Below are 26,701 nucleotides of genomic sequence, written 5' to 3' on the forward strand. Positions count from 1 at the left end.
AGACATAGTGCTTTTATGACACAGGAGAGACCAGAGAAGTCATGAGGCTTGCCTGCATTTTTATCCAGGGTGAGGGGAGGAAGCAGTCCCAGTGCCTAAGCTGCTTTATGGTTACATCCCATGAGTCACCCCTGTTCGGTGGGACTCTTCACAAATGCAAAGAGCTGAAAGGATGTTACACGGTGCTTATCTCTGGCTGATTGGTAATGAGATTATGAGTGATTTTTGTTTTCACCTTTATGCCTATCTATTTGTCAAGTTTTGTATTGTAACCATTTATTGCTGTTATGGTTGGAAATAGTACAATAACTAATCTTTTAAAAATTCTGCTTCCAAGAGTAAGCTGAGCACAAAATGACAAATTAACACCATAACAAGGAGTATTTCTTATCTAGGGTAGCAAATTAATAATGTTGACCTAAATGATCTTTGAATTACTTTAATATGACATCGTTTTTTAACTTTTATCCTGTTCACTTACTCTATTTTACATAGATCTGTTTTCCTTCAAGTTGCTCGAAAACTCTTCAGAAGGACACAAAGTGTAAATATCTAATAAATGCATAAACAGAGTCCCTTTTCTACTCTACGTTTTTACCAAATGAAGACTTGCCATAGAGTTTAAGGCAGTAGCCTAATTTATTTATCATGTTTGAGGAAGAGGTATGGATGGGGGTCCCTTTAGTACTGTCTGATAACCCACCTGTGAAAGTCACATACTGGATTCTATTGTGCTGCAGACAGGAGGACCCTTTTCTGAGTCACCCAGAAGTTTGCTTTTTCTTTTGATGCTGTCCTAAATCCTCCCTTCCTACTTTAGCCGAGTGTAGTCTTTTGGGCATTGAGGACATCTAGATACCAGGGGCTTCACTGGCTTGAGAAAGCTGTGAAAATACAAGCCTCGGAAGTTTAGCAGAAAATCAAAGAAAAGTCACAGACCTCTGTATCTGTCCACCAGCTTTCTCACTAATATTTTCAAGGTGAAATTCGGTTTCCTAGCGGGAGCTGTCAGTACCCCCGTATCTTCATACGGGAATACTGTATGTGGGTACACTGGTCCATTTAATCTCTCTTAACTTCTCACGAATGTTCCCTGGGGTTGTTATACCTACTGGTGTTGTCAGTTTTCCAGGGATTGGTGTGACAATGGCCTGGGCTTGAGTGTCTGTGATTGCTGAACATTAATTAAATCCCAGCAGTGCTCCGAGCTGAAGAGGCAGTCTAGAGGAGCCCCTAGACGGCATATTCAGAGGACAGTTGATAGTTTCTTCTTCTTCTTTTTCATTTAACTATTCTAAGGAGATTTAAGGAGATAAATATTTATCCATCCCACCTTAGCTGTAGGAGCACTAGTGTCGCAGTAGTTAAGAGCTCGGCTGCTAACCAAAAGGTCAGCAGTTCAAGTCCACCTTGGAAACACTATGGGGCAATTTTACTCTGTCCTATAGGGTTGCTATGAGTCAAAATGAACTCGATGGCAACCGGTTTGGCTTTTGGTTGGAACTTAGCTGCACACTACACCCCAAGGTGAGCTTTTCCTCCCAGAATTTCAATAGCACTTTCTTCTCCTAGTCACACTTCGTAATGGCCATTTATTTTTTCACTATTAACTACGGAGGTGATCTCACACACTTCTCTGCTCTCCCTTAAAGGCTTAGCATACAACTTTGTACATAATAATTAATCAGAGAAAGCTAGAATTTTGGAGCCCAATGACTATTTAAAACATCAGAGTCCAGAACTAATAGCCAAAGTAACAAGGTAAATCTGCATTTTAGATAGTTGGCTCTCAAGAGATCCAACTTTCTCTTAAGTGATTTGGATTTTTGGTCAGATGTTATCATTTAGGAGTCCTTGGGTGGTGCAGTTAATGCACTTGGCTGCTAACTGAAAGACTGGAGGTTTGAGTCCACCCAGAGGTGTTTCGGGAGAAAGGAGGTCTACTTCCAAAAAAGCAGCCACTGAAAACACTATGGAGCTCAGTTCTACTCTAAAACACATGGGGTCATCACGAGTTGGAATCAACCAGGCAGGAAGTGGTTGTTGGGTTTTTTTGTTTTGTTTCTGGGCGAGGATGGCTTTACTGATCAGAGAAGTCTACAAAATAAATATAATATTTTCCGGTCCTGGTTTTTGGTTTTTGGTCCAGATACTTCACTTCCCTAACTCATTAAGGCAGATTTAGTTCAAACACAACTGTGGAAGAAATACTGCAGGAGGGACATGTAGAGTTAAGAATGCTGTTCCACATTGAGGATTATTTTCCAAATATATTTTCTTTTTTCACAAATGTTCAAAAAAAAAAATTCTTTTGCTGTCTGCTTTCCTTTCTGAATACTCTCATTTAAAATTCTATCATGAAATGCATCTCTCTTAAAACTGAAAAAAATACTACTATATCCATACTTTTACATTTAATCTGCTTTTTACATATTTAAAAATCATTATTTTATCTTTGATTACAAAAGTAATACATGCTTATAATAAGAAAAATCAGAAACCTGTTAAGCTTTTTATATTCCTTGTGCAAAAAAAAGACAAAAACAAAAAACACTGCTTTGGAATTGATTCTCACTCATAGCAACCCCAATAGGACAGAGTAGAACTACCCCCATATGGTTTCCAAAGTTATAAACTGCTTTTTTTTTAATTGTATTTTAGGTGAAAGTTTACAGTGCAAATTAGTTTCTCATTCAAAAATTTATACATAAATTGCTTTGTGACACTGGTTGCGATCCCCATAATGTGTCTTCACTCTCCCTCTTTCCCTTTATGCCTCAAGTTCCCCATGTCCATGCCTCCAGTTTCCTGTCCCTTCTGCCTTCTGGTCTGCTTTTGTGCAGGTGTTGCCCATTTAGTCTCACATACTTGATTGAACTAAGTGGCACATTCCTCATGTGTATTACTTTTTGTTTTACAACCTGTTGCCATCAAGTTGATTCCGACCCACAGCAACCCAATAGGACAGGGTAGAACTGCCCCATAGGATTTCCAAGGAGCAGCTGATAGATTCAAACTGCTGACATTTTGGTTAACAGCTGAATTCTTAACCACTGTGCCACCAGGACTCCTGTCTGTTTTATGTTGTTTTGTTGTTAAGTGTCGTGGAGTCCATTCCCCCTCCTTGAGGCCCCATGTACAACAGAACAAAACATTGCCCAGTTCTAAGTCACCCTCACAATCTTTGCCATGATTGAGTCCACTGTTGTAGCCACTGTGCCAATCCATTTCCTTGAGGGTCTTCCTCATTTTTGCTGACCCTCGATTTTACCAAGCATGATGTCCTTCTCCAGGGACTGGTCCCTCCTGACAACATGTCCAAAGTATGTGGGACGAAGTCATGCTATCCTCACTTCTAAGGAGCATTCTGGCTGTACTTTTTCAAGACAGATTTGTTCATTCTTTTGGCAGTCCATGATATTTCAATATTCTTTGCCAACGCCATAATTCAAAGGCATCGATCCTTCTTTGGTCTTCCTTATTTACCATCCAGCATTCAAATGCATATGAGGTGACTGAAAATATCATGGCTTGAGTCAGGCCCACCTTAGTCCTCAAAATGACATCCTCGCTTTTCAACATTCTAAAGAGATCTTTCGCAGCAGATTTGCCCAATGCAATACACTGTTTGATTTCTTGACTGCTGCTTCCACAGGTGTTGATTACGGATCCAAGAAATTTGAAATCATTGACACCTTCAATGTCTTCTCCTTTTATCGTGATATTGCTTACTGGTTCACTTGTGAGGATTTTTGTTTTCTTTTATATTGAGGTTTAATCCATACTGAAGGTGGTAGTCTCTGATCTTCATCAGTAAGTGTTTCAAGTCCACTTCATTTCTAGCAAGCAAGGTTATATCATTTGCATATCGCAGGTTGTTAATAAGTCTTCCTCCAATCCTGATGCCATGTTCTTCTTCATATAATCTAGCTTCTCAGATTATTTGCTCAGCATACAGATTGAATAGATAAGGTGAAAGGATACAACCTTGACACACACCTTTCCTGACTTTAAAACACGCAGTATCCCCTTGTTCTGTCTGAACAACTGCCTCTTGATCTACGTACAGGTTCCTCATGAGCATAATTAAGTGTTCTAAAATTCCCATTCTTTACAATGTTATCCATAATTTGTTATGATCCACACAGCTGTATGCCTTTGCATAGTCAATAACACACAGGTAAACATTTTTCTGGTATTCTCTGCTTTCAACCAAGATCCATCTGACATCAGCAATAATATCCCTGGTTCCATGTCCTCTTCTAAATCTGGCTTGAATTTCTGACAGTTCTCTGTCGATGCATTGCTGCAATAGCTTTTGAATGATCTTCAGCAAAACTTTACTTGTGTGTGATATTAATGATATCATTCGATAATTTCCCATTCTGTTGAATCACCTTTCTTTGGAATGGGCACAAATATGGATCTCTTCCAGCTGGTTGGCCAAGAGTCTAGCTTCCAAATTTTTTGATATTGATGAGTGAGTACCTACAGCACTGCATTCGTTTGTTGAAACATATCAATTGGTATTCAGTCAATTCCTGGAAGCTTGTTTTTTGCCATTCCTTTCAGTGCAGCTTGGACTTCTTCCTTCAGTACTGTCTGTTCTTGATCATATGCTACCCCCCTGAAATGGTTGAACATGGACCAAATATTTTTGGTACAGTAACTCTGTGTATTTCTTTCATCTTCTTTTGTTGCTTTCTGCATCATTCAATATTTTCCCCATAGAATTCTTCAATATTGGAACTCGAGGCTTGAATTTTTTCTTTCAGCTCTTTCTTCAGTTCCTGCAGCTTGAGAAATGCCAAGGAGGGTGTTCTTCCCTTTTAGGTTTCTAACTCCAGCTCTTTGCACATTTCATTACTTTACTTTGTCTTCTCGAGCCACACTCTGAAGTCTTCTTCACCTCTTTTACTTCATCATTTCATCCATTCACTTTAGCTACTCTATGTTCAAGAGCAAGTTCAGAGTCTTCTCTGACATCCATTTGGTCTTTTCTTTCTTTCCAGTCTTTCTAACGGTCTTTTGCTTTCATGTATGATGTCCTTGATGTCATTCCACAACTTGTCTGGTCTTCGATCATTAGTGCTCAATGCCTCAAATCCATTCTTGAGATGGTCTCTAAATACAGGTGGGATATGCTCAAGGTGGAAACCCTGGTGGTGCAGTAGTTAACAGCTATGGCTGCTTACCAAAAGGTTGGCAGTTCAAATCTATCAGGTGCTCCTTGGAAACAGTATGGGGTGGTTCTACTCTGTTCTATAGAGTCGTTATGAGTTGGAATCAACTCGACAGCAATGGGTTTGGTTTTTGGTTTATACTCAAAGTTGTATTTTGGCTGTCATGAATATGCTGTAATATTCTTCAGCTTTAACTTGAACTTGCATATGAGTAATTGATGGTCTGTCCTGCAGTGGGCCCCTAGCCTTGTTCTGACATATGATATTGAGCTTTTTCGTCATCTCATTCCACAAATGTAGTTGATTCGATTCTTGTGTATTCCATCTGATGGAGTCCACATGTATAGTCATTGTTTATGTTGTTGAAAAAGGTATTTGCAGTTAAAAATCATTGGTCTTGCAAGATTCTATCATGTGATCTCTAGTGTCATTTCTATCACCAAGGTCATATTTTCCAAATACAGATCCTTCTTCTTTGTTCCAACTTTTGCATTCCAATCACCAGTAATTATCAATGCATCTTGTTTTATAGGCCTGTCTAACCTTTGGCTGCAAGATGGACTTCAGGAGAGGCTTCAGTTCTGAATTAGCAGAGTGTATGGAGGTCAGTCTCAGGGTTTCCTCCAGTCTCTGCCAGACCAGTAAGTCAGGTCTTTTTGGGGGAATTTGAATATCGTTCTACATTTTTCTCCTGCTCTGTCTGGGACCCTGTATTGTGATCCCTGCCAGAGCAGTGGGTGGTGGTAGCCAAGCACCTATTTCTTCTGGGCTTAGGCTGGTGAAGGCTGTGGTTTATGTGGTCCATTAGTCCTTTGGACTGATATTTTCCTTGAATCTTTGGTTGTCTTCATTCTCCTTTCCTCCAAAGGTAATGGGACCAATAGACGTATTTTAGATGGCTGCTTAAAAGCTTTTAAGACTCCAGATGCTACTCACCGAAGTAGGATGTAGAACATTTTCTTTATGAACTATGTTATGTCAATTGACCTAGACGTCCCCTGAGACCATGTTCCCTAGGGCTCAGCTCCAGTAACTTGGTCTGGTCCCTCAAGGTGTTTGGATGTGTCTAGGAATCTTCTGTGACTTTGCCTTGTGCTCACTTTCCCTATATTGTGTGTCTTTCCTTTCACCAAAGTTAACATTTGTCTACTATCTAGCTAATGACTTCCCTTCCCCATCCCTCACCTCCCTCGTAACCATTAAAGAGGTTTTTTTTGTTTTGTTTTGTTTTGTTTTCCCTGTGTGTAAACCTTCTCTTGAGTTTTTATAATAGTGGTCTCATACAATACTTGTCCTTTTGTGACTGATTTATTTTACTCAGCATAATGCCCTCTAGATTGATCCAAGTTGTGAGATGTTTCACTGATTCATCATTGTTCTTTATCGCTGGGTAGTATTCCATTGTATGTATATACCATAGTTTGTTTATCCATTCATCTGTTGATGGGCACTTAGGTTGTTTCCACCTTTTTGCTATTGTGAATAATGCTGCAGTGAATGTGGGTGTGCATATGTCTATTCGTGTGGTGGCTCTTATTTCTCTAGGATATATTCCTAGGAGTGGGGTTGTTGGATCATAGGGTATTTTTATTTCTAGTTTCTTAAGGAGATGGCATAACTTTGTCCACAATGGTTGTACCACCTCACATTCCCACCAGCAGTGCATAACGGTTCCAATCTCCCTATAACCTCTCCAACATTTGTTGTAAATTTTTTTTAATTTGTGCCAGTAATGTTGGGGTGAGATGGTATCTCATTGTAGTCCTGATTTGAATTTCTCTAATGGCTAATGATCATGAGTATTTCTTCACGTGCCTGTTAGCCACTTGAATGTCTTCTTTGGTGAAGTGTCTGTTCATATACTTTGCCCATTTTTTAATTGGATTATTTGTCTTTTTGTTATTGAGGTGTTGAAGTATTCTATAGATTTTAGAGTTTAAGCCCTTGTCAGATATGTTGTAGCCAAAAATTTCTTCCCAGTCTGTAGGTTCTCTTCTTCCTCTTTTGGTGAAGTCTTATGATGAGCATAAGTGTTTAATTTTAAGGAGCTCCCAGTTACCTCATTTATCTTTTGGTGTTTGTTCATTGTTAGTTTTGGCTTGTATTGAATTTATGCCATGTTTTAGGGCCCCTAACATTGTCATTATATTTTCTTCCATGATTTTTATTGTTTTAGGTTTTATATTTAGGTCTTTGACCCATTTTAAGTTAATTTTTCTATACAGTGTGAGGTATAAATCCTCTTCATTTTTTTACAGATGGACATCCAATTTTGCCAGCACCATTTGTTGAAAACACTCTCTTTTCCCCATTTAATGAACTTTGGTCCTCTGTCAAAGATCAGCTGACCATTGATGCATGGATTTACATCTGGGTTCTCAATTCTGTTCCATTGGTCTATGCATCTGTTGTTGGACTGTCTTTTTTAACCACCATTTAACCTCTCATACCTCAGTTTCTTCACTGGGAAAATTAGGTTGAAAATAATACCACCTTTTAACGTTTATATAAAGAGAAAATGAGATAATTTATATGAAATCATGGACTTTTTCAGCAAATACTGTGCAGGGCACATGCTGGGATGTTGGGATATAAATGTTGGGGGAAAAAGGCACAGTTTGCTGTCTTCTTTAAGCTATGGTCTGTAAAAGGAGACAAACATTTACCAAATAATCATACATACATGCAATTAAAAACAGTGAGAAGTGTTCTAGAGAAAAGGATAGTGGCATGGATTGAATTATGTCCCCCCAAAAGTGTGTGTGTGTATCAACTTGGTTAGGCCATGATTCCCAGTATTCTGTATTTTGTGATTGTAATTTTATGTTAAAGAGGATTAGGGTGGGATCCTAACACGCTTACCAGGTCACATCCCTGATCCAATATAAAGAGAGTTTCCCTGGGGTGGGGCCTGCACCACCTTTTATCTCTCAAGAGATAAAAGGAAAGGGAAGCAAACAGAGAGTTGGGGACCTCATACCACCATGAATGCAGCACCGGGAGCAGAGTGCATCCTTTGGACCTGGGGTCCCTGCACCTGAGATATTCCTCCAGCAGGGGAAGATTGAGGACAAGGACTTTCCCCCAGAGCTAACAGAGAGACAAAGCCTTCCCTAGGAGCTGATGCCCTGAATTTGGCTTTTTAGCCTACTTTACTGTGAGGAAATAAATTTCTCTTCGTTAAAGCCATTCACTTGTGGTATTTCTGTTATAGCAGCACTAGACGACTAAGACAGAATTTGGTACCAAGAGAGGGGTGCTGGTCTAACAGATACATAAAATATGGAAGTAGCTTCGAAACTGTAAATGGGTAGAAGACTCAGAAGAAGTGAGGAGAACTCAACACTGGAGAAGGTGCAGATGGTGAGAAACAGCAGCAGAGAACTGGCAGCAGCAGCAGGGAACTGGCAGCAGCAGAACCAGGAAACCAGCACCAGACAGCACTGGAGCTGATCCATGGAGCAAAAAAGCTGAGTGCCTGTGCGCAAGAGGCTTCCTGGTGGGGTGGGGTGCCTGCAGGCACTTATCAGTAGAGCTACAAAGCTTTGGAACACTTGCTTCAGCAGGGCAGATGCAGGCGTGAGGCCCAAGGAGCCAAGAGGCCAAGAAATCAGAAAGCAGAAGCTGAAGAGACAAGGAACACAAGAAGTCAAGCTGCCTCAGTCTCAAAAGGTTTCGCCAGGACCTCTAGGGTTTCAAAGGGTGGAGTCATGGCCTCTGGTGTTTCTAAGGGTGGAGTTGCCACTCAGATGGTTGAGAAGAATGGTGCACCTAAAGCCGAGGGAGCAGAGTTGCTGTCCCAGTAGGCCTGGGAGGCAGGGCTGAAGCCCAGGGCTGAGGGACTCCACTCAGAATCTGAAGAGTGTGGCCAATACCTAGAGTCTGGAGGGCAGGGCTATTATGTAAATGGTTTCAGAGAACAGAGGATTATTTGCACAGCCTTGAGAGCTAATTTAATGTGTTCTGCTGACTTGCTTGGTGCCTGTTATCCCTTCTTTTCCTCCAGTTTCTCCCATTTGTAATGGAAATGTCTAGCTTGTGTCTGTTCTGCCATTGTACCTTTGGAAGCAGATAACTTGTATTCTAGATTTCACAGATGAAGAGGAATTTTTGGATTTTGGACTTGGAGTTAAGACTTCTGCTATGATATGAGGGGACAAATATGTTTTGCATGTTGCAAGAATGTGATTTGGGGGGGGCCAAAGATTCCCGGTATTCTGTGGTTGTCCTCCATTTTGCGATTGTAATCTTAGGTTAAACAGGATTGGGGTGGGATTGTAACACCCTTACCAGGTCACATCCCTAATCCAATGTAAAGGGAGTTTCCCTGGGGTGTGGCCTGCACCATCTTTTAACTCTAAAGAGATAAAAGGAAAGGGAAGTAAGCAGAGAGTTGTAGACCTCATACCACCATGAAAGCAGGACTGGGAGCACAGCACAGCCTTTGGAGCTGGGGTCCCTGCACCTGAGAAGCTCCTCAACCAGGGGAAGACTGAGGACAAGGACCTTCCTCTAGAGCCCACAGAGAGACAAAGACTTCGCCTGGAGCTGACACCGTGAATTTGGACTTTTAGCCTACTTTATTGTGAAGAAATAAATTTCTCTTTGTTAAATCCATCCATTTCTGGTATTTCCATTATAGCATACCAGATAACTAAGACAGATAATATGCCATGAGAGCATAAAACTGGGGGTCAAGAGGGGGCTTAACTTATCTTGCAGAGGATCAGGAAAGGTGCCCTTGAGCACGTTGTGAACGGCGAAGTAGAAATCTACCAGAGAATCTACCAGAGAGGCTAAAGGATCTATTGCTATTAATACGCCAAAACACGAGATCACTAGATGATTTGTGCCTCCTTACAGAAGCGCATAATGCCACTTATGAAGTATGCTTGCTAAATATTGAACACAAATGATATGGTTACTAATCTCTAGATCTAGCTATCAATGTATAGGAAACAAAGAAGCACGAGAACATGTTAACATTATCTTTGGGATGTAATCAGCAACATTTAGAATGTGAAAAACTATGAGACAAATGACCTAGATTCTTTAAAAAAAAAAAAAAAAAAAGGCAAAACATCACAAGGAAAGAAAAAATAGGGAAGAGAAACCTTGTATAGATTAAGGGGCTTAACAGATATATTGTGTGTGATGAAGCTATGGTGGTTAGGTTTATATAAGAATCTTCATCTTTCAGCGATATGATACAGAGATTACAGAGGTAGCCAGAGAGGCTATGAGTTGTCTTTTGCTGAAGTTGTGTGAAGCATTCACAGGGTTCACTGCAAAGCTTCTCTTTTTATTTTGGGTTTGATATTTTACATAATATTTTCTAAAGCATACAGTACAGTTATGAAAACAGTATATATGAAAGGATAACACAAAAATGTCAGTTGAACTATGTAGATAATGAGGTTATTGGAATGTGAAGAGAGGACTTTCAAAGAGGGTGTTTGTGAAGAAGCATGTCTCAGGAGATGTGAAGAATGGGAGGCCCCCAAAGTAAATGGAGAGAAAGGGAAGCACATTCCAAGTAGTAGGAACAGTATGAGCAAAGATGTGAGGCTCATCGTATTCTATTTCTGAATGCAACCTGGCTCTCTAGCTATATTTTAAGTCTGTTTTGGTTTGGGCAGTTTTATTTACCTCTTCCTATTCAAGGTATTCAAGTTAAGGCAGGGAACAGAGGGTCCCCCAAATATGTAAACAAAGTAACAAGAAATGGGCCAGGGTGCAGAAACAAAGCCATTCCCCAGACCAATGGGGCAGTGTATCAGAAAATAGCCTGCAAACTTCTTTAAAGTTGGCTTTCAGAAGCAGCTGGAGAAAACCAGCCTCAGGGACATACGCAGAACATCCACCTATGACCCCTGTGTGACCTTCCACGAGGGGCAGTGAGGGGCTGCAGTAGCAGCCAGGGAATTGAACCCACGGAGCGAGAGACTGAGCAGGTGTGACACCCCATAATAAGTACTGTTACAAATCCCAGAGGCCTCTGGGACAGGAGCCGTCTTGGAAAGCTGCTGCATGTGCACTGTAGTTAACATATCCCTGCCTGTGCCTATGAATAAACGTGAATCTTTTCCCACCCAAGAACTTTTAAAAACCCAGGCCCGTCTTTTGTTCTGTGAGATGGGGGCATGCATTGCTTAGGCCCTCCTCGTCTCCACTTGCAAGCCTCTTCAATAAAGCTTTGCTCGTATGGAAAATTCTGCGTGCCTTACCTGTTCATTCTTGACCAGTGAGAGGCAAGAAAGTGAGTAGGACAAAGCCAATTGCAGTCAAGTCGACTTTAATTCATGGAGACTAGGCAGTCAATAAATGAGATTTTTTTTTTAAGGTGTGGGAGATGAGACTGGAGACGCAAAAGGGATGGTTAGAGACAGTAGAGGACAGATGAATATCACATGATGTCACAGAGCACAAAGGAAGGAGGATATAAAGAAAAGGGTGCCAGTGCCATGGAGAGGGCATGGAAAATGAGAATTGAGAAGAGGCCACTGACTGGTTATTAGAAGGCTGAAGGATACCTTCAGTAGTGTAGTTATAGAAGAGTAGGAAGGCAACACTACGCTGAAGGTCAATAAGTACAGCCAATTAGCAGACACAGACCACTTGATAGAGTTTAGTAGTTAATGAGAATACAGAAGGCAGCAGCTCAAGAAGAGGAATTTCTCAGAGTAGTGCAAGGTTTAAAGCAGAGAAGAAATCCCTCAAAGGTAAAAATGCTGGAGGAAAATGCCCTACTCCAGGTTGGCAACCTCCTGAAGACAAACAATCTCACTACTGGTGTATGTATGTGCAAACAGTTCTCAGTCTAGGGCACAATCTGTGTCTTCATGCACCTTTTTTCCCAATTTATGTACGTGGAGATAGCATTAGTACCAGTTACATATCCTGCCCTCTAATTATAACTTTATATTCCTTCCATTTAAAAACTGCCAAAATGGCTATATGGACAAAGAGAGAAACAGGGAGAACCGCTAGCTTTATAGCTGCAAAGTAGCAGTATGTAGGGAAAAAAAAAAGTCAAAACAACTTCAATTAGGTGTTCACTTATGGAAAAGAGAGAGTGGTAATGCTAATGTAAATCTCGGTCAATACTAGACGCGGCTGCATCATTTTCTTATGTGTGTTTTCAAAAAAGAAGTCGTATTTTATAAGAACCTCATTTGATATTTAAAACCCTTTCATTGCCATTAGTATAATGGTATATTAGCCACTTTTTATGCCTCTGGACCTCACAGGTAGTATGCTATTCCAGTTCTAATGCCTTTAGCCTCAAGGTGGGTCCCTTTTGAAACGTGAGAAGCTCAGCAGACTGGAGTTGGAGCCTCATTGTTGTGTAGCTTGAGCATCTATTAGGTGATGCTTTCTGGATGTGGTAGTTTTGTAAACTTTTGCCCTTTTTTCCTTTATTTCTGTGAGATAAGGATTGCAATCATAATTATGGCTTTCCTGCATGACAATTAGGGAGCCCTGATGGGTCAGTTTTGGTTTTTCTGTGTCATATTTGGAAAACCAGAGGTTCCCTATGTAACTTAATGGAAAAAAAAAAAAAAAACAAAACATTGCCATACTAGTAGATTCCAACTCATAGTGACCCTAACTGAAAAGCACCCACAATAAATTATATATCTAGTTCCCACTGGTATACTGTCATGTCACAGATTGGTGGCACCAAAGTGCCACTAGCCTCACTGGTGGATTGTATTACCAGATCATATTTCTCAAAATCCATATTACCAACTAAAAATTTAAACACACTCAATCAGTAAGCACACGTTCCAATACCGAAAACACATGACATCGAAATGTTTTTTAGAAAAATAAAAATTTGGCAAGGAAGGGGTTAACGGTCTTTCAGAAAGGCTGTTAGAAATACATAGACCAGAGCCTTTTATATACTGCAGAGGAGTAGGGTTCAGTAAAAACTCTGTCTCTGTGGGATGATCATAACATGGTGACAGCTCACATAAAAATGCTGAGAACCAGTCTTTGGATGTCTCAATTCTACACTATACCCTCATTGCATTATGAATGACACCAGCTTCAAATTGGGTACTTCTAGGGACATGACAAACAACCAGGAGTATGTGAAGCAGCCATGCATCTGACGATCAGGAGTGGTGAGATGTGGAACAAGATGACAGAACGTGCCTAATCTAGAAGTGTCCATATTGAGCTTTACCGAGCACTATGCAGCCAGCACGTCTGTGGGCCGGATTTGGCCTGTGATCCACATTTCCCACCCTTTTCTACCGTATTCATCAACAGAGTCATTAAATGGCGATCTTTCAGGGAAAAGGATTTAAAAGAAGCAAGAACTACACATTGACAGTCCCTTAATCTCTTAGGAGAGGTTCAGCTGCTCACTTCAGATCCACTTCTTGAATTCACATTTGGTAGGAATATTGTCCCGCCACCTGTCTGCCAGTTTGTCACACTGTGGTGGCTTCTGTGTTGCTGTGATGTGGAGGCTATGTCACCAGGATTTTACTTACCAGCAGGGTCGCCCGTGGTGGACGGGTTTCAGTGGAGCTTCCAAACTAAGACAGATTAAGAAGAAAGGCCTGGTGACCTCCTTCCAGGAATTAGCCAGTGGAAACCCTACTGCTCACAGAGTACTGTCTGAGCCTTTGACTCGCTTACTCTGGGCTAATCATCAGAGGGACTCAGCACTGAAGCAGGACGTCATGTTTATGTTGCTCTGGGCTAATCATCGGAGGGACTCAGTACTGAAGAAGGACATCATGTTTATGAAGAAGCGGAGGGCCACATAGGGCGAGGGTGACATGAGCCGACACAATAACCACAACAACGCATTTGCAAATGCCCACACCTATGCAGGACCGGGCAGCTTTCCTTCTGCTGTACAGGAGATAGCAGTGAGCTGGAACCCCCTCATGGCGTCAACAGCAACACGAATATCAGCAGCTTCTCTTTTACCAAAACTGAGAGAAAAATGAGATTCTGGACGAGTCCCTGTGTCACAGCACTCCTCGTTTCTGCCCTAATAGTCCAAGAGACTACACAGCATGAGCAGAACACAGGAGAGGTCACAGACAGAGGACTGAAACTAGCAAAAACTGAAACTAGCGGGCTGGCCGTGAGCAGGTTCCCGGAAAACACACACAGCACACACCAGAGGGAAGTAAGGCATTTACCATCTCCTGTGCTGGGGGGCTCCTTGGGATCTCTCAGAGCAAAAGGCCACTTCTGCAGGGCTGCGGGGGCCGAGTCGGGCCTCAGTGCTCTCAAACGTGCCTGCAGAAGGTACATCACCCCCAGGTCCTCCTCCTCAGGGGGTGCCTCGTCGTAGTGGCCGTTAGGGTGGGCAGAGTCTCTGCCCAGGCCTGGCGCCGCAGGCCTCTGGGCAGCGTAGGCGCTGAGGGCGGCCATCAGGTTCTGTGTGTTCAGGTCGCTGTCCACCTTAGGACTGAGCTCGTCCGGCTGGAGTGGGCCCAGGGTCCGCAGCGGCAGATCCTCAGGGTAACCGGCCCGAGACATGGGAGGATAGGTCAAGGCAGAACTACTTCCTTTGGACATTTGAGCCACGTAAGTCAAGACGCTCTCAGGGAAGGCACCATCACTCTGGAGGGGGCAGAAACACAAATGCAGGACAAAAGTTGAATCTCTAGACCCAACTGAGCTGCACTACAATGGTGTTCAGTGTCAAGTTCCAAGGCCCGCAACAGCATGAGACATCTCTGAGATGCACACCCAAAACAGGCACTACGATTTTCATTCCATTGATTGGCCAAGTTCTATATTTCATAGTATTTCCATTTTTTTTTTTTAAATAGCAGCTTTAATGAGATATAATTCACATACCATAGAATTTACACTTTTAAAATGTACAGTCAGAGGGTTTTACTATAGTCACAGAGTTCTGCAACCATCACCACTACCTAATTCCAAAACATTTTCACCGACCCAAAAAGAAACCCTGTAATTACCCGGTTCCTCTCTCCCCTCAGCATCTGGCAACCACTGATCTACTGTCTCCATTGCTTTGCCTAGACCTTTCACATAAATGGAATCATACAATATGTGGCCTTTTGTACCTAGCTTATTTCAAGTAGCATAATGTTCTCTTGGTTCACCCATGTTTTAGCATGTGTCAGGACTTCATTCCTATTTACAGCCGAAGAAAATTCTCTATGAATATGCCACATTTTGTTTATTCACTAGTCTGTCCGCGGACATTTGTGTTGTTTTTATCTTTTAACTACTATGAATAATGCCGCTATGAACATTGGTGTACAAGTTTACATACAGACATGGACATGTGTTTTCGGTTCTTTTGCATATACTCCAAGGAGTAGAATGGCTAGATCATATGATAATTCTACACTTAATTTTTTGAGGAACTTCCAAACTGTTTTCCACCAGCTACACCATTTTACATTCCCATCAGCAATGTACAAGATTCCAGCATTCCACAACTTTGCCAACACTCGTTATCGTCTTTCTTTTTTATTACAGCTCTTCTAATAGATAAGAAGTGGTATCTCATTGTGGTTTTGATTTTCATTTCCCTGATGGGTAATAATGTTGAGCATCTTTTCATGTGTTTACTGGCTACTTGTATGTTTTCTTTGGAGACGTGTCAATTTAAATCTTTTGCTGCACTGCTGTTCACTGTAACCCCAAAAGGCAGCTTTCCCCATAACTGAATTTCTCCTCCAACAACCTTCAATAGAGGCTCTGAGGGCTTTACAGGGAGGCCTTTTTTTAACTCCTGCTCCTTTACTGATGATTTAACATTTTATATGCTGTTCATTCAACAGCACTGCTCTGCAGTTGCAAGGGTCTCGTGTTTACTATCCCATGCCCTGACCAACATGTCTTTCAGTGAGCCTCCACCCTATTTTCCCCACACTCATTAATAAATTTCCCAAGGAGGACCTGATCTGTCCACTTTGTTTCTATATCACAACCTGCCACTAGACAAACAAGGCCCAGTTGTCCTTACCCCTAGAATAACCATAGACCTGTTAACAATCTTAATGTTCTACCTCTGACTACAGCAACACCAAAACATTATGGGGAAGCTTTTTTCCCCTAACTTTTAGACTCTCAAAAAGTTAACTCTGTCCTGGAAGCATACTCGGGGCTCCCTAAATGGTGTGGTGTGGGTCCATAAGCCCACATTTTTTAAATCCTGCCCATTCATATTTTCTTCTTACACCTCCCCTTGGAGTACATGATCAATTTTAAGTCAATGGTAGCATATGCCCTGGGATCTGGTTATGGTGTGCAGCCATAACTGAATTTAAAACAAGTGGTTCAGACCCTCAAGTCTTGTTATTTTCGAAAATATTTGTTTGGGGATAGATTTCAGTGTAACAAGCTGGAATTCAGGAAATCTTGCTTGGTATGAGCTCTCATTTCAGCTCTTATATATAAACTTGGGCCAATCCCTTGACTCGTTGCGACTCCAGTTTTCTCCGTCTCAGAAAGAGACTGGAGATTATCTCTAAGATTTTTAAAAATTTCTCAATGATGTGACTTTACCTGCCAACCCAGTTGTTTAATTTTGTCCAAGTAGTAGACAAAATTAAAGAAAAGCTAAGATCAATTGCTTTCTTTTAGAAAAAGAGAAAGTAAGATTCATTAGCAGGAGAAGGAGAAAGACTCAGAGAAAGAGAGAGAGGAATACAAAATGCTACCAGAGCAAACAGCCCATGGAGCAATTTCCCACAAATTGGGTGTAAGTGTCAGTCCTAGCACAGTCTCAACTCCCTTTCAGAAGGGCCGTCACTGAATACCTGGTCAGGTCACAATGCTCGGGGCTGGGGATCCTGCATCCAAACACCTCATTAACGTGCCTGCAAGCGTCTCTCCATTCTTTACTAGGGATGCAGTCTAACCTGGACCATCCACTCAAAGGGCCTTTAATTACAGTCCAGTTGGAGAGCTCCAGTAAGAAGACACACCAGGCTTTACACCACACATTACAAAATTATGGCAGAATGTAATCCGTGCAGTAGACTGAGATAAACAATCTATTTTGGGCATGTTGATGCTATGAACCAAATTAGGGTAAAAAAGAAAAAAGAATATTTCAGTAGGTAGCACAAACAACAGAGACCGTGAAGCAACAGAAAACCTCAGTTTTCACAAGTCGCAGGGGCCCTCCGTAAGCCACTGCAAACACTACAGAGTCATCGGAAGCTTGCTACAGCCTCTAGGTGAGGGTGTCCCCCTCATAACAAGAAGGACCTAGGAGTTGGGAAAATGAGCAGTGCTGAAAAGGCACCCTCATGGTGGGCTCCTTTTTTGTGTCTTCAGTTCTCCAAGGAGAGAGTAAGTAGAGTATAATGGACCCTGGAGCGAGGCTACTGAGGTTTGAACCCCACCTCTGAAGCTCGCAGCTGCGTGGCCTCTGCTTTGGCAAGTTATTGAACCTCTGAGCCACTGTGAAATGGGGATAATAATAATAGTGCCTAGTAGAGAAGTGTTAGTGGCTGCTACTGCTGCCGCTGCTGCGACCGTTGTTGTTGTTAGGTGCCAGCGAGTCAGTTCCGACTCACAGAGACCCCGTGTACAGCAGAAGGAAACACCGCCAGGCCCTGGCCATCCTCACAATCGTTGTTATGCTTTAGCCCATGGCTGCAGTCACTGTGTCAATCCATCTCGTGAAGGGTCTTCCACTTTTTCACTGACCCTCCACCTTACCAGCATGATGCCCTTCTCCAGGGACTGGACCCTTCTAACAACATGTCCAAAGTACGTGAGACATAGTCTTGCCATCCTAGCTTCTAAGGAGCATTCTGGCTGTACTTCTTTCCACACGTCCCACAAGTGTTTGCTGGATGAAAACAAGGGGAAAGAAGTCTGGTTTGGGAGGGTGGTCCAATCACTCTCAGCACAACTCTGTGTGACCTGTGTGACCTTGGACAAAGCCATCTAATCTCCCAAGCTTCATTTTCACCAGCCGCAAGGCTGAGAAAATAATTCCTCTTAAAGCAGTTGTAAGGATTAGGGTGAGTACAGGTAGTGCTTAGCTCTGCACATGATACAGAGATATTTGACAAGTGGTAGTTGGAGCCCTGGTGGCACTGCTAACCAAAACTTTGGCAGTTCGAATTCACCAGCTGCTTCCTGGAAACTCTATGGGGCAGTTCTACTCTGTCGGAAGGGTAGCTATGAGTCGGAATCAACTCAGTTAGTTACTATCATCTTCACCATCATCGCTGTCGTCACCATCACTATCATTGCAGCAGCTACCACTGTTGTGTGGCACACGCTGGGCTGCATTTTACAGAGGAGGAATGACTCAACAGCTTGCAGAAGGTCATGGGAGTTAAGTAAGGATGTTAATACTGTAACTGAAAGCATTCTATTAGAGAGGTTCAGGAAACGGATAAGAGTTTGGAAGGAAGTTTTGTACAGCTTGGAGAGATCATAACAGCTTTCTGAAGCCTATTTTGGCAGCCCGTCAGGCCACATGTGCACACACCCTGCATCGGACCCCCTGCCAGTCAAACAGTGAGAGTCATAGAAGCGGCTCCCTTTGCTCCCAGATTCACCAGGGCCTGGAACTAGAGTGAAAAGTGGGCATCCTTCCTTTGACAAGCTTGCCTCGCATGGAAACCCACCCACCCAGGCCCAGGTCACATAATTATGCATGCAGACTGGTGGAAAGGCCTGGAGCTTCTCTGATTCCCACACACCAGTAAACACTGAGCAGATAAGACTTTTGTCACTGCACTAGTCACTCATGCTCAACAGACATTAGGAAACCCAGGTTGGCCCATCATTTGACCACATAACAAACATTTTCTCCCATTTGTCTCAGTCCGAAGGCGGCACTGACAAGCACACTTGATGGAGATGAGTTTGCTGCTCGCATGACAATGCATGTGGCAGCAGGACGGACTTCCGCTTCCTAATGAGTGAGCACCAGCAATGCCACTGGATGAGGGAAGGTGTGGGGGCTCAGAGGGGAGCCTCAGGAACCTCAACTTCCAGCTTATTAAGGCAGAGTTGGCGTTACTTTACCATGCTGGCTGTGCTCAGGCGGCTTATTTAGTGTTGCCCCACCCTCTCTCTCTCTGTCCCTCTCCTTGCCTCTCTCTGCCTCAACATGGTGGAAGGTTGTCAGTGCTTAATAGTGTTCACACTGCAAGTGGCCCACCCATGTGAGAGGGGACAAAGACTGGGGGTGTGGGGCACAGGGTGTTGCCAGAATGAAGAGATTTCTTACGGATTCAGTGAAGCAGAGAAGCCTCATGCTGGCGTACACTGTGCTATATTCGCAGCAGAGATACTGAGCTTTCAGTTAGAAAAATCAGTCCTCAAACACTTTTTACAGAGTACATGAAATCTATGAGGCTAAAATGTATCAAGTTCTAGCTGCAAATACAAGGAATTTTGGAAACAGTTGATAGTAATACGAGGTGTAGATGTTGAATTACGGATATCGTCAAGTGATACCGCATTATGCTAGGCTGGAATTTCTTTAAAGAGACAGATGACAACACCAAGCAGATATGGCTGCTTCTTGTCTCCATTCTAATCTCTACACCCCCCTTCCTTTTCCTCTATCTTCACTTCTTCCTGCTCTCTTTCTGGTCTGCCCTTTGGCCTTTCCAGCAGCTCTGTCATACAGCCTCATTCTCAACAAATGAAAACTAAATGAAATGGGTTGAAGTGGAACATTTCAATACATTTTCTCTGGACCTGGAATAAGCACAAGGCAGGGAGTTAGAGATCAATCTACCATCGTAACCCACTGGAGGGTAGCAGCAGTAATAATCGCAATAATGGCAAATATTTACTGAGCACTACTGCCAGAAAGAAAGGCCTAGCCATCTACTTCCAAAAATCAGCCAAAGAAAATCCTATGGGCTCCAACAGTCCTGAACTGGCCGTAGGGATGGTGCAGGACCGTTGTGCGTGGAGTCGCCATGAGTCAAGGGCCTCGAAGGCAGCTAATGACAACAACTGCCAGGGTCAGTTCTTATGCCTTGTTTCGATTCATTTTAATTCTTTCACCAACCCTACAATGTAGACATTGCTATCCCCATTTTACAGATAAGGAAGTAAGTTCAACCAGCCAGTAGGTGGGAGAGCTGGGCTCCAGCCCTGGTTGCCTGGCTCTGGGCTGTGCTCTCAGCCCTGCAAAGACAGAAGCAGGCTCATCCTGTGGTCTGTCTGATAGAAAATGACAAGGCTTGTGTTCAGCTGAGTTTGGAGAATGGAATTGGTATCTCTAGTTTTTGACTAAAAAAATAAACATGAGAAAGTTGGACAGAATTCCAGGGTTCTGATATCAGCTCTACCACCCTTTAACTGTTTGCAATTAAACATTTCACTTCCTCACTCTCAGCCTCAGTTCCCTATCTGCACCATGAGAAGACTGAACTAAACGTCTCTAATCAAAAAACCAAACCAAACTAGTTGCCGTCAAGTTGATTCCAACTCATAGTGACCCCATGTGTGTAGAGTAGAACTGTTCCATAAGGTTTTCAGGGTTGTGACCTTTCAGAAGCAGATTGCCAGGCTCTTCTTCTGAGACACCTCTGGGTAGATTTAAACTACCAACCATTCTGTTTTTAATCGAGCATTTAACTGCACTACCGGGGACTCCAAACATCTCTAGGGATGTTCTTATCCTAATGTAATATGAGTCTACAGATAGCGCAATCAAACATTAGGTAATGAGGCCTCTGCTTTATTGTTCCTATTCACCTCGCCTGCTCTGAAGAATCCAATGGGAGAAGTCAAAACAACAATCTGGAGGTCAGAGAATACCAAAGCAGCTTCTTGCACATGGGGACATGAGAAGTTAAAGATGAAGGGAGAAAAAGAGAATGTCTTCTGCCCACGCAGAACACAAAATTAAAGAAAAACGTAACAAAGCTATGGCTTCCCACAATGCTTTTCTCCTCCTTAACTGTATGTGTACATAACAGCCTCTTCTACTAGAAAGCCAACTACTAGGAGCAAGTCCTGTGCTGTGTTCATCTCTGTACTGGCAGTGGTTACCACAGTGCCTGGTAGGTAGCAGAAACTCAAGCCCCGCTCAGTGAGAACCTAGCGTGTAAAAAGCACAGTAGGGACGGGAACAGAAATTGTGTCTGGGATAGAGTATTAGCTTATCTTATTGCAAGTAGACTCACTATTTTATCCCTAGCACCTAGTCTGTCACATCCTAAGTACTCAATCTGGTGAATGAATGAATGAATAAATGTATAATGAGGTAGGTTGGTTAGCACATTATTACTGTTGTTGTTAGCTGTGGTTGAATCAGCCCCCAATTCATGCTGACCCTATGCACAATGGTACAAAACACTGCCTAGTCCTGGACCATCCCCATTACTGGTTGTGAACGGGACTTTCGTGATCCACAGAGTTTTCACTGGCTGGTTTTTAGACATAGATTGCCAGGCCTTTCTTCCTACTCCATCTTAGTCTGGAAGCTCCACTGAAACATGTTTAGCATCATAGCAACATGCAAGTCTCCACTGACGGATGGTGGCTGAGGGATAGACTGGGAATCGAACTCTTGCCTATCGTGTGGCAGGTGAGAATTCTACCACTGAGCTGCCATTGCCTGCCCCCGTGCTCTCTTTACTCCTTTACCCCCATTCCCCTCCCTTGCACATTGCACACTGAGCCACCCAGGACTGTTGTATGTTATTGAGTGCAGTTCTGAGCTTGTTAGAACCTTAAACGTTCTGAAAATGGAGTCAGCTGCTTCTGCAGGTAGGACTTGACCACTTTAAGTGTTCGATAGAGGGAAAGTCTGGATGATCACAAGGCAGAGAAATTATGGATGATAATAACTTCTACCTTACTATGCATTAGGCACCACTGTGTGTGGTAAAAATGCTGCATCCTTAATAACCATTCTTAACTCTGACAACAGCTCTACTATCAGAGGTTGGCTTCCCACCAAAGGTCAGTGAAAAGAACAGTACAAGCAGGCATGTTTTTTGATCAAATGACCATCGTGGCTGTAGCCAAAAAAACCCAAATCCATTGCCATAGAGTGAATTCCGACTCATAGTGACCCTACAGAACAGAGTAGTACTGCTCCATAGGGTTTCTAAGGAGCACCTCGTGGATTTGAACTGCTGACCTTTTGGTTAGCAGCCATAGCACTTAACCACTGTGCCACCAGGGTTTCCACGGATGTGGCACATATAAAATATTGTGGGTCATGGTCCTCATATCTCTGTGCCTTTGCATGTGCTGTTATCAGTGGCATAGCGAGGCAGAGGGCAGGATGTTATGGCTATTACAAATGAGGTCACTAAGAACATTCAAGTGCAAGTCTTCTTGTGAACATCGGTGGGTAAATACCCAAGGGTGAAATGGCTGGGTCACAGGCTAGCTATGTTTAAAGAAACTGCCAAAGGATGGTTGTAACAGTTTGTCTTCCCACTAATTTGAGAATTTTCATTACTCTGTCTGTTCACCAAGAGTTATCATAATTTTTTTTTTTTTTTTTTAGCTAATCTTCTTGCTGCTGTTAGTTGCCATTGGGTCAGCTCCAGCTCGTTGTGACCTTATGTATAACAGAATGAAATGGTGCCTGGTTCTGTGCCATCTTCTGGTTGTTGGGATGTTTGAGGCCATTGTTGTGGTTACTGTGTCAGCCCAGGTCGTTGAGAATTCTCCTCTTTTTCACTGGCCTACCACTTATTAGCCAATCTAGTAGACATTAAGTAGCAGTACTTCGTGGTTTGACTTTGTATCTTTTCAAAACTTTTACAAATTATGTATTGAGTTGCTTGTCTTTTTTTTTTTTTTGTCTTTTTCGGGATTATTGAGGTATACTGACACAATAAAACAGTACACACTTCTTTTGACATAAATATATGCACATGAAACCGTCACCACAATCAAGGTAATGAACACATCTGTCACCCCAAGAATTTTCCCACCCACCTTGTAATGCTTCCCTTCTTCTCCTCCCCACCCCCATATCCCGAGGCAACCACTGAACTGCTCTCTGTCATTATACTTTGCATTGGACAGAATTTTATACAATGGAATGATACAGTACGTACTCTTTGTGTATCTTTCACTTAGCATAATTATTTTGAGATTCACCCATGTTGTTATATTCGTCAATAATTTATTCAGTTTTATTACTATGTAGCATTTCATTTTATGGTTCAAATATAGTTTGTTAATCTATTAACTTGTTGATGGACCTATGTGTTGTTTCCAGTTTGGGACAACCACTATTCAAGCTGTTAGGAAAATTCATGTACAAATCTTCGAATGGGCATGTGCTTTCTTTTTTCTTGGCTAATTGGCTGGATCACGTGATAGACGTAGGTTTAAACGTTTGAAGACACTGTTGTGCCATTTTACATTTCCACCACGGGTAGTGTATGAGACTTCCACCTCCTCACCAACAAATAGTCAGTCTTGCATTCAGCCATTCTAGCAGGTGTGTAGTGGTATCTCGTTACAGCTGCAGTTTGCATTTCCCTAAAGAATAATGATGTTGAACATTCATTTTACATGAGATTATTTGCCATCCATATATCTTCTTTGGTGAAGAATCTGTTAAAATCTTTTGCCCAATGTTTTTCCTTTCTTTCTTTCATTTTTTTTTTTTTGTTGTTGTTAATGAGCTTTGAGAGTTCTTTATGTATTCTGAAGAGAAGTCCTTATCAGCTGTGTTATATATGAATAATTTACTCCCAGTCTGCAATTTGTCTTTTCATTCTCTTAACAGTGTCTTTTGGAAAGAGAAGTTTTAAATTTTGATGAAGTCCAATTTGTCATTTTTTTCTTTTATACTCTGTGATTTTTTGTTACATCTAAAAACTCATTAAATTCAAGGTCACACAGATTTTTCTTGTATGCTTCTAGAAGTTTTATAGTCTCAGGTTTTACATTTAGCTCTATGATCCATTTTGAATTAATTTTTGTATATGGTGTGAGGTATGGCTTGAGGTTTCACTTATTTATGTTTGCATATGGAATGCCAAGTTTTACAGCAAAATTTGTTATGATTACTATCCTTTTTCCACTGAATTCCTTTACATCTTTGATGAAAATCAGTTTTCCATGTCAGTGCGGCTTTATTCTGTTTTGTTCCACAGATCTATTTATTTATTTACCTTTACATCACTGTCTTTCTTGATTGCTGTAGGTTTATGATAAGTCTTGAAATTAGGTAGTGTTAAAAAAATTCAATATCTGATTTTTTGTCGCTAATATATAGAAATACAATTGATTTTTGTATATTCACATTGTGTCAGGTAATCTTGCTGCACTCACTTATTAATTCTAGTAGTTTTTTATAGATTCCATCAAACTTTCTACAAAGACGATCATGTAATTATTTTTATTTCTTTTTGTTTGTTTTTTCTTGCACCGTCTAGGGCCTTGAGTACAATGTTGAATAGAAATGGTGAAGGCAGACATCCTTGTGTTATTCTTGACCTTAAGTAGAAAGCATTCAGTCTTTCACCATTCAGTATGATGTTAGCTGTTAGATTTTTGTCATGAGCAAATACTGGCTTCCGTCAAATGCTTCTTCACTACCTACTGAAACTATCATGTGATTTTTCCTTTGTCGTTAACGTGGTGAATTATACTGACTGATTTTCAAATGTTGAACCAACATTTCAATTTCCTGAAATAATTCTCCCTTGATCATGATGTATTATTCTTTTTATATACTGTTAGATTTGATTTGCTAAAATTTGTCTAGGATATTAGTCTGCAGTTTTATTTTCTTTAAATGTCTTTATATAATGTCAATCCTTTGAAAATTTATTGGGACTTATTTTGTGGTCTAATATGGGATAACTTGGGAAATACTTATGCAGACTTGATAAGAATGTGTATTCAGTAATTTTTAAGTGTATCATTTAATAAATATCAATTAGATCAAGTTGATTAATGCTGTAGTTCAAATACACATTTTTACCAATTTTTAGTCAGTAAGAGAGGAGAGTTAAAATCTCTAATAAAGATTGTAGATTTGTATATTTTTCTCTTTAGTACTGTCATATTTTAGCTTTCCTTTGAAGCTCTGATACTAGGTCACAAACACTTCAGATTTCCATGTTGTCTTAAATTTGAATCATAAATGATACAATTTCTCTTAAAGTTTACTTTGCTTGATACTGATATCGCCATACAAGCTTTTTTATATTTAGAGTTTTCCTGGTATATATTTTCCCATCCTTTCACCTTCAACTTACCTGTTTCTTTTAATCTCCTGTGCTTTGCTTTTATACAGAATTTAGTTTTAAAAAACTGCTTTTGTTTTTATCCAATTTGAATATCTCTACTTTTTTTATTTGGAGTATTTAATCCATTTATATTTAATTTAATTAACAGTATGGTTGGGATTAAGGAGCCTTGGTGGTACAATGGCTAAGTGCTCAGCTGCTAACCGAAAAGTCAGTGGTTTGAACCCACCAGCAGCTTTGCAGGAGAAAATACCTGGTTCCCATAAAGATTACAGCCTAGGAAACCTTATGGGGCATTTCTACTCTGTCCTATAGGTCACTATGAGTAGAAATTGATTTGACAGCACACAACAACAACAACATTGTTGGTTTTAAGTCTAACTTCTTGCTACTTGTTTTATATTCACCCTATCTGTTCTTTGTTCCTCTACTTTCCTGCCTTCATATGCATAAATAAAGCATCTTTAGTGTTCTATTTTACTCTGTATTAACTTTTTAGCTGCAGTTTTCTTTGCTTTTCTAATGGTTGCTCTAGAAATTATAACACTTATCTTTATCAGAGTCTGCCTTCAAATAATACAATAATCCACAAATCAAAAAGAAGCTGCAACAGTATAATTCTGGTATTCCCTCCTAGCCTTTATGTTTTGTTTATTTTTTTTTGACATAAGACATAAGCCCCACAACACATTTTTTATCTTTCTTTAAATATTCAGTAGTCTTTAATAAAATTTTATATATCATGTCTCTCCCTGTGTGTATATCTTTTATATCAAACAAAAAAAAAATAAACCCAGTGCCGTCGACTGGATTCCAACTCATAGCAACCCTATAGGACAGAGTAGAACTGCCTCACAGAGTTTCCAAGGAGCGCCCAGTGGATTCAAACTGCCAACCTTTTGGTTAACAGCAGTAGCACTTACCCAGTACGCCACCAGGGTTTCCGTATTTACCTACAAATTTACCTTTTATCATTCCCTTAATTTTTTTTTCTAGGTACAGGCTTTTGTCTGATACAATTTCCCTTTAAGCTGAACAGGGTAGAACTGCCCCACAGGGTTTCCAATGCTGTACTCTTTATGGAAGCAGACTGCACATCTTTCTCCCACACAGCAGCTGGTGGGCTGCTGACCTGGTTGGCAGCCGAGTGCTTAACCACTGTACCACCAGGGCTCCTTATTCAATAGTCTTTAACAAAGTTTCATATACTGTGTGTGTGTATCTTTTATATTTACCTACAAATTTACCATTTATCATTCTCTTAATTTCTTTTTGTAGATACAGGCTTCTATCTGATAATGTTATAGACTGGATAGTATCCCCCAAAAGCATGTG

At 41.3% G+C, this 26,701-nt stretch overlaps 1 protein-coding gene across 1 annotated transcript in view; it reads right to left on the reverse strand.

The window, feature by feature from the left end:
* PTPRN2 (protein tyrosine phosphatase receptor type N2) overlaps positions 1-26,701 on the reverse strand; it is a 1,410,930-nt gene that overhangs the window by 1,133,402 nt on the left and 250,827 nt on the right. Inside the window, exons 5-6 of the mRNA XM_064274265.1 lie at positions 14,550-14,780; positions 14,354-14,498 (exon numbers count right to left, since the gene is read on the reverse strand). Coding sequence (XP_064130335.1) covers positions 14,354-14,498; positions 14,550-14,780 — 376 coding nt within the window. The remainder of the gene's footprint in view (positions 1-14,353; positions 14,499-14,549; positions 14,781-26,701) is intronic.

Source organism: Loxodonta africana, chromosome 22 (assembly GCF_030014295.1).
Source record: "Loxodonta africana isolate mLoxAfr1 chromosome 22, mLoxAfr1.hap2, whole genome shotgun sequence".
Lineage (NCBI taxonomy): Eukaryota > Metazoa > Chordata > Mammalia > Proboscidea > Elephantidae > Loxodonta > Loxodonta africana.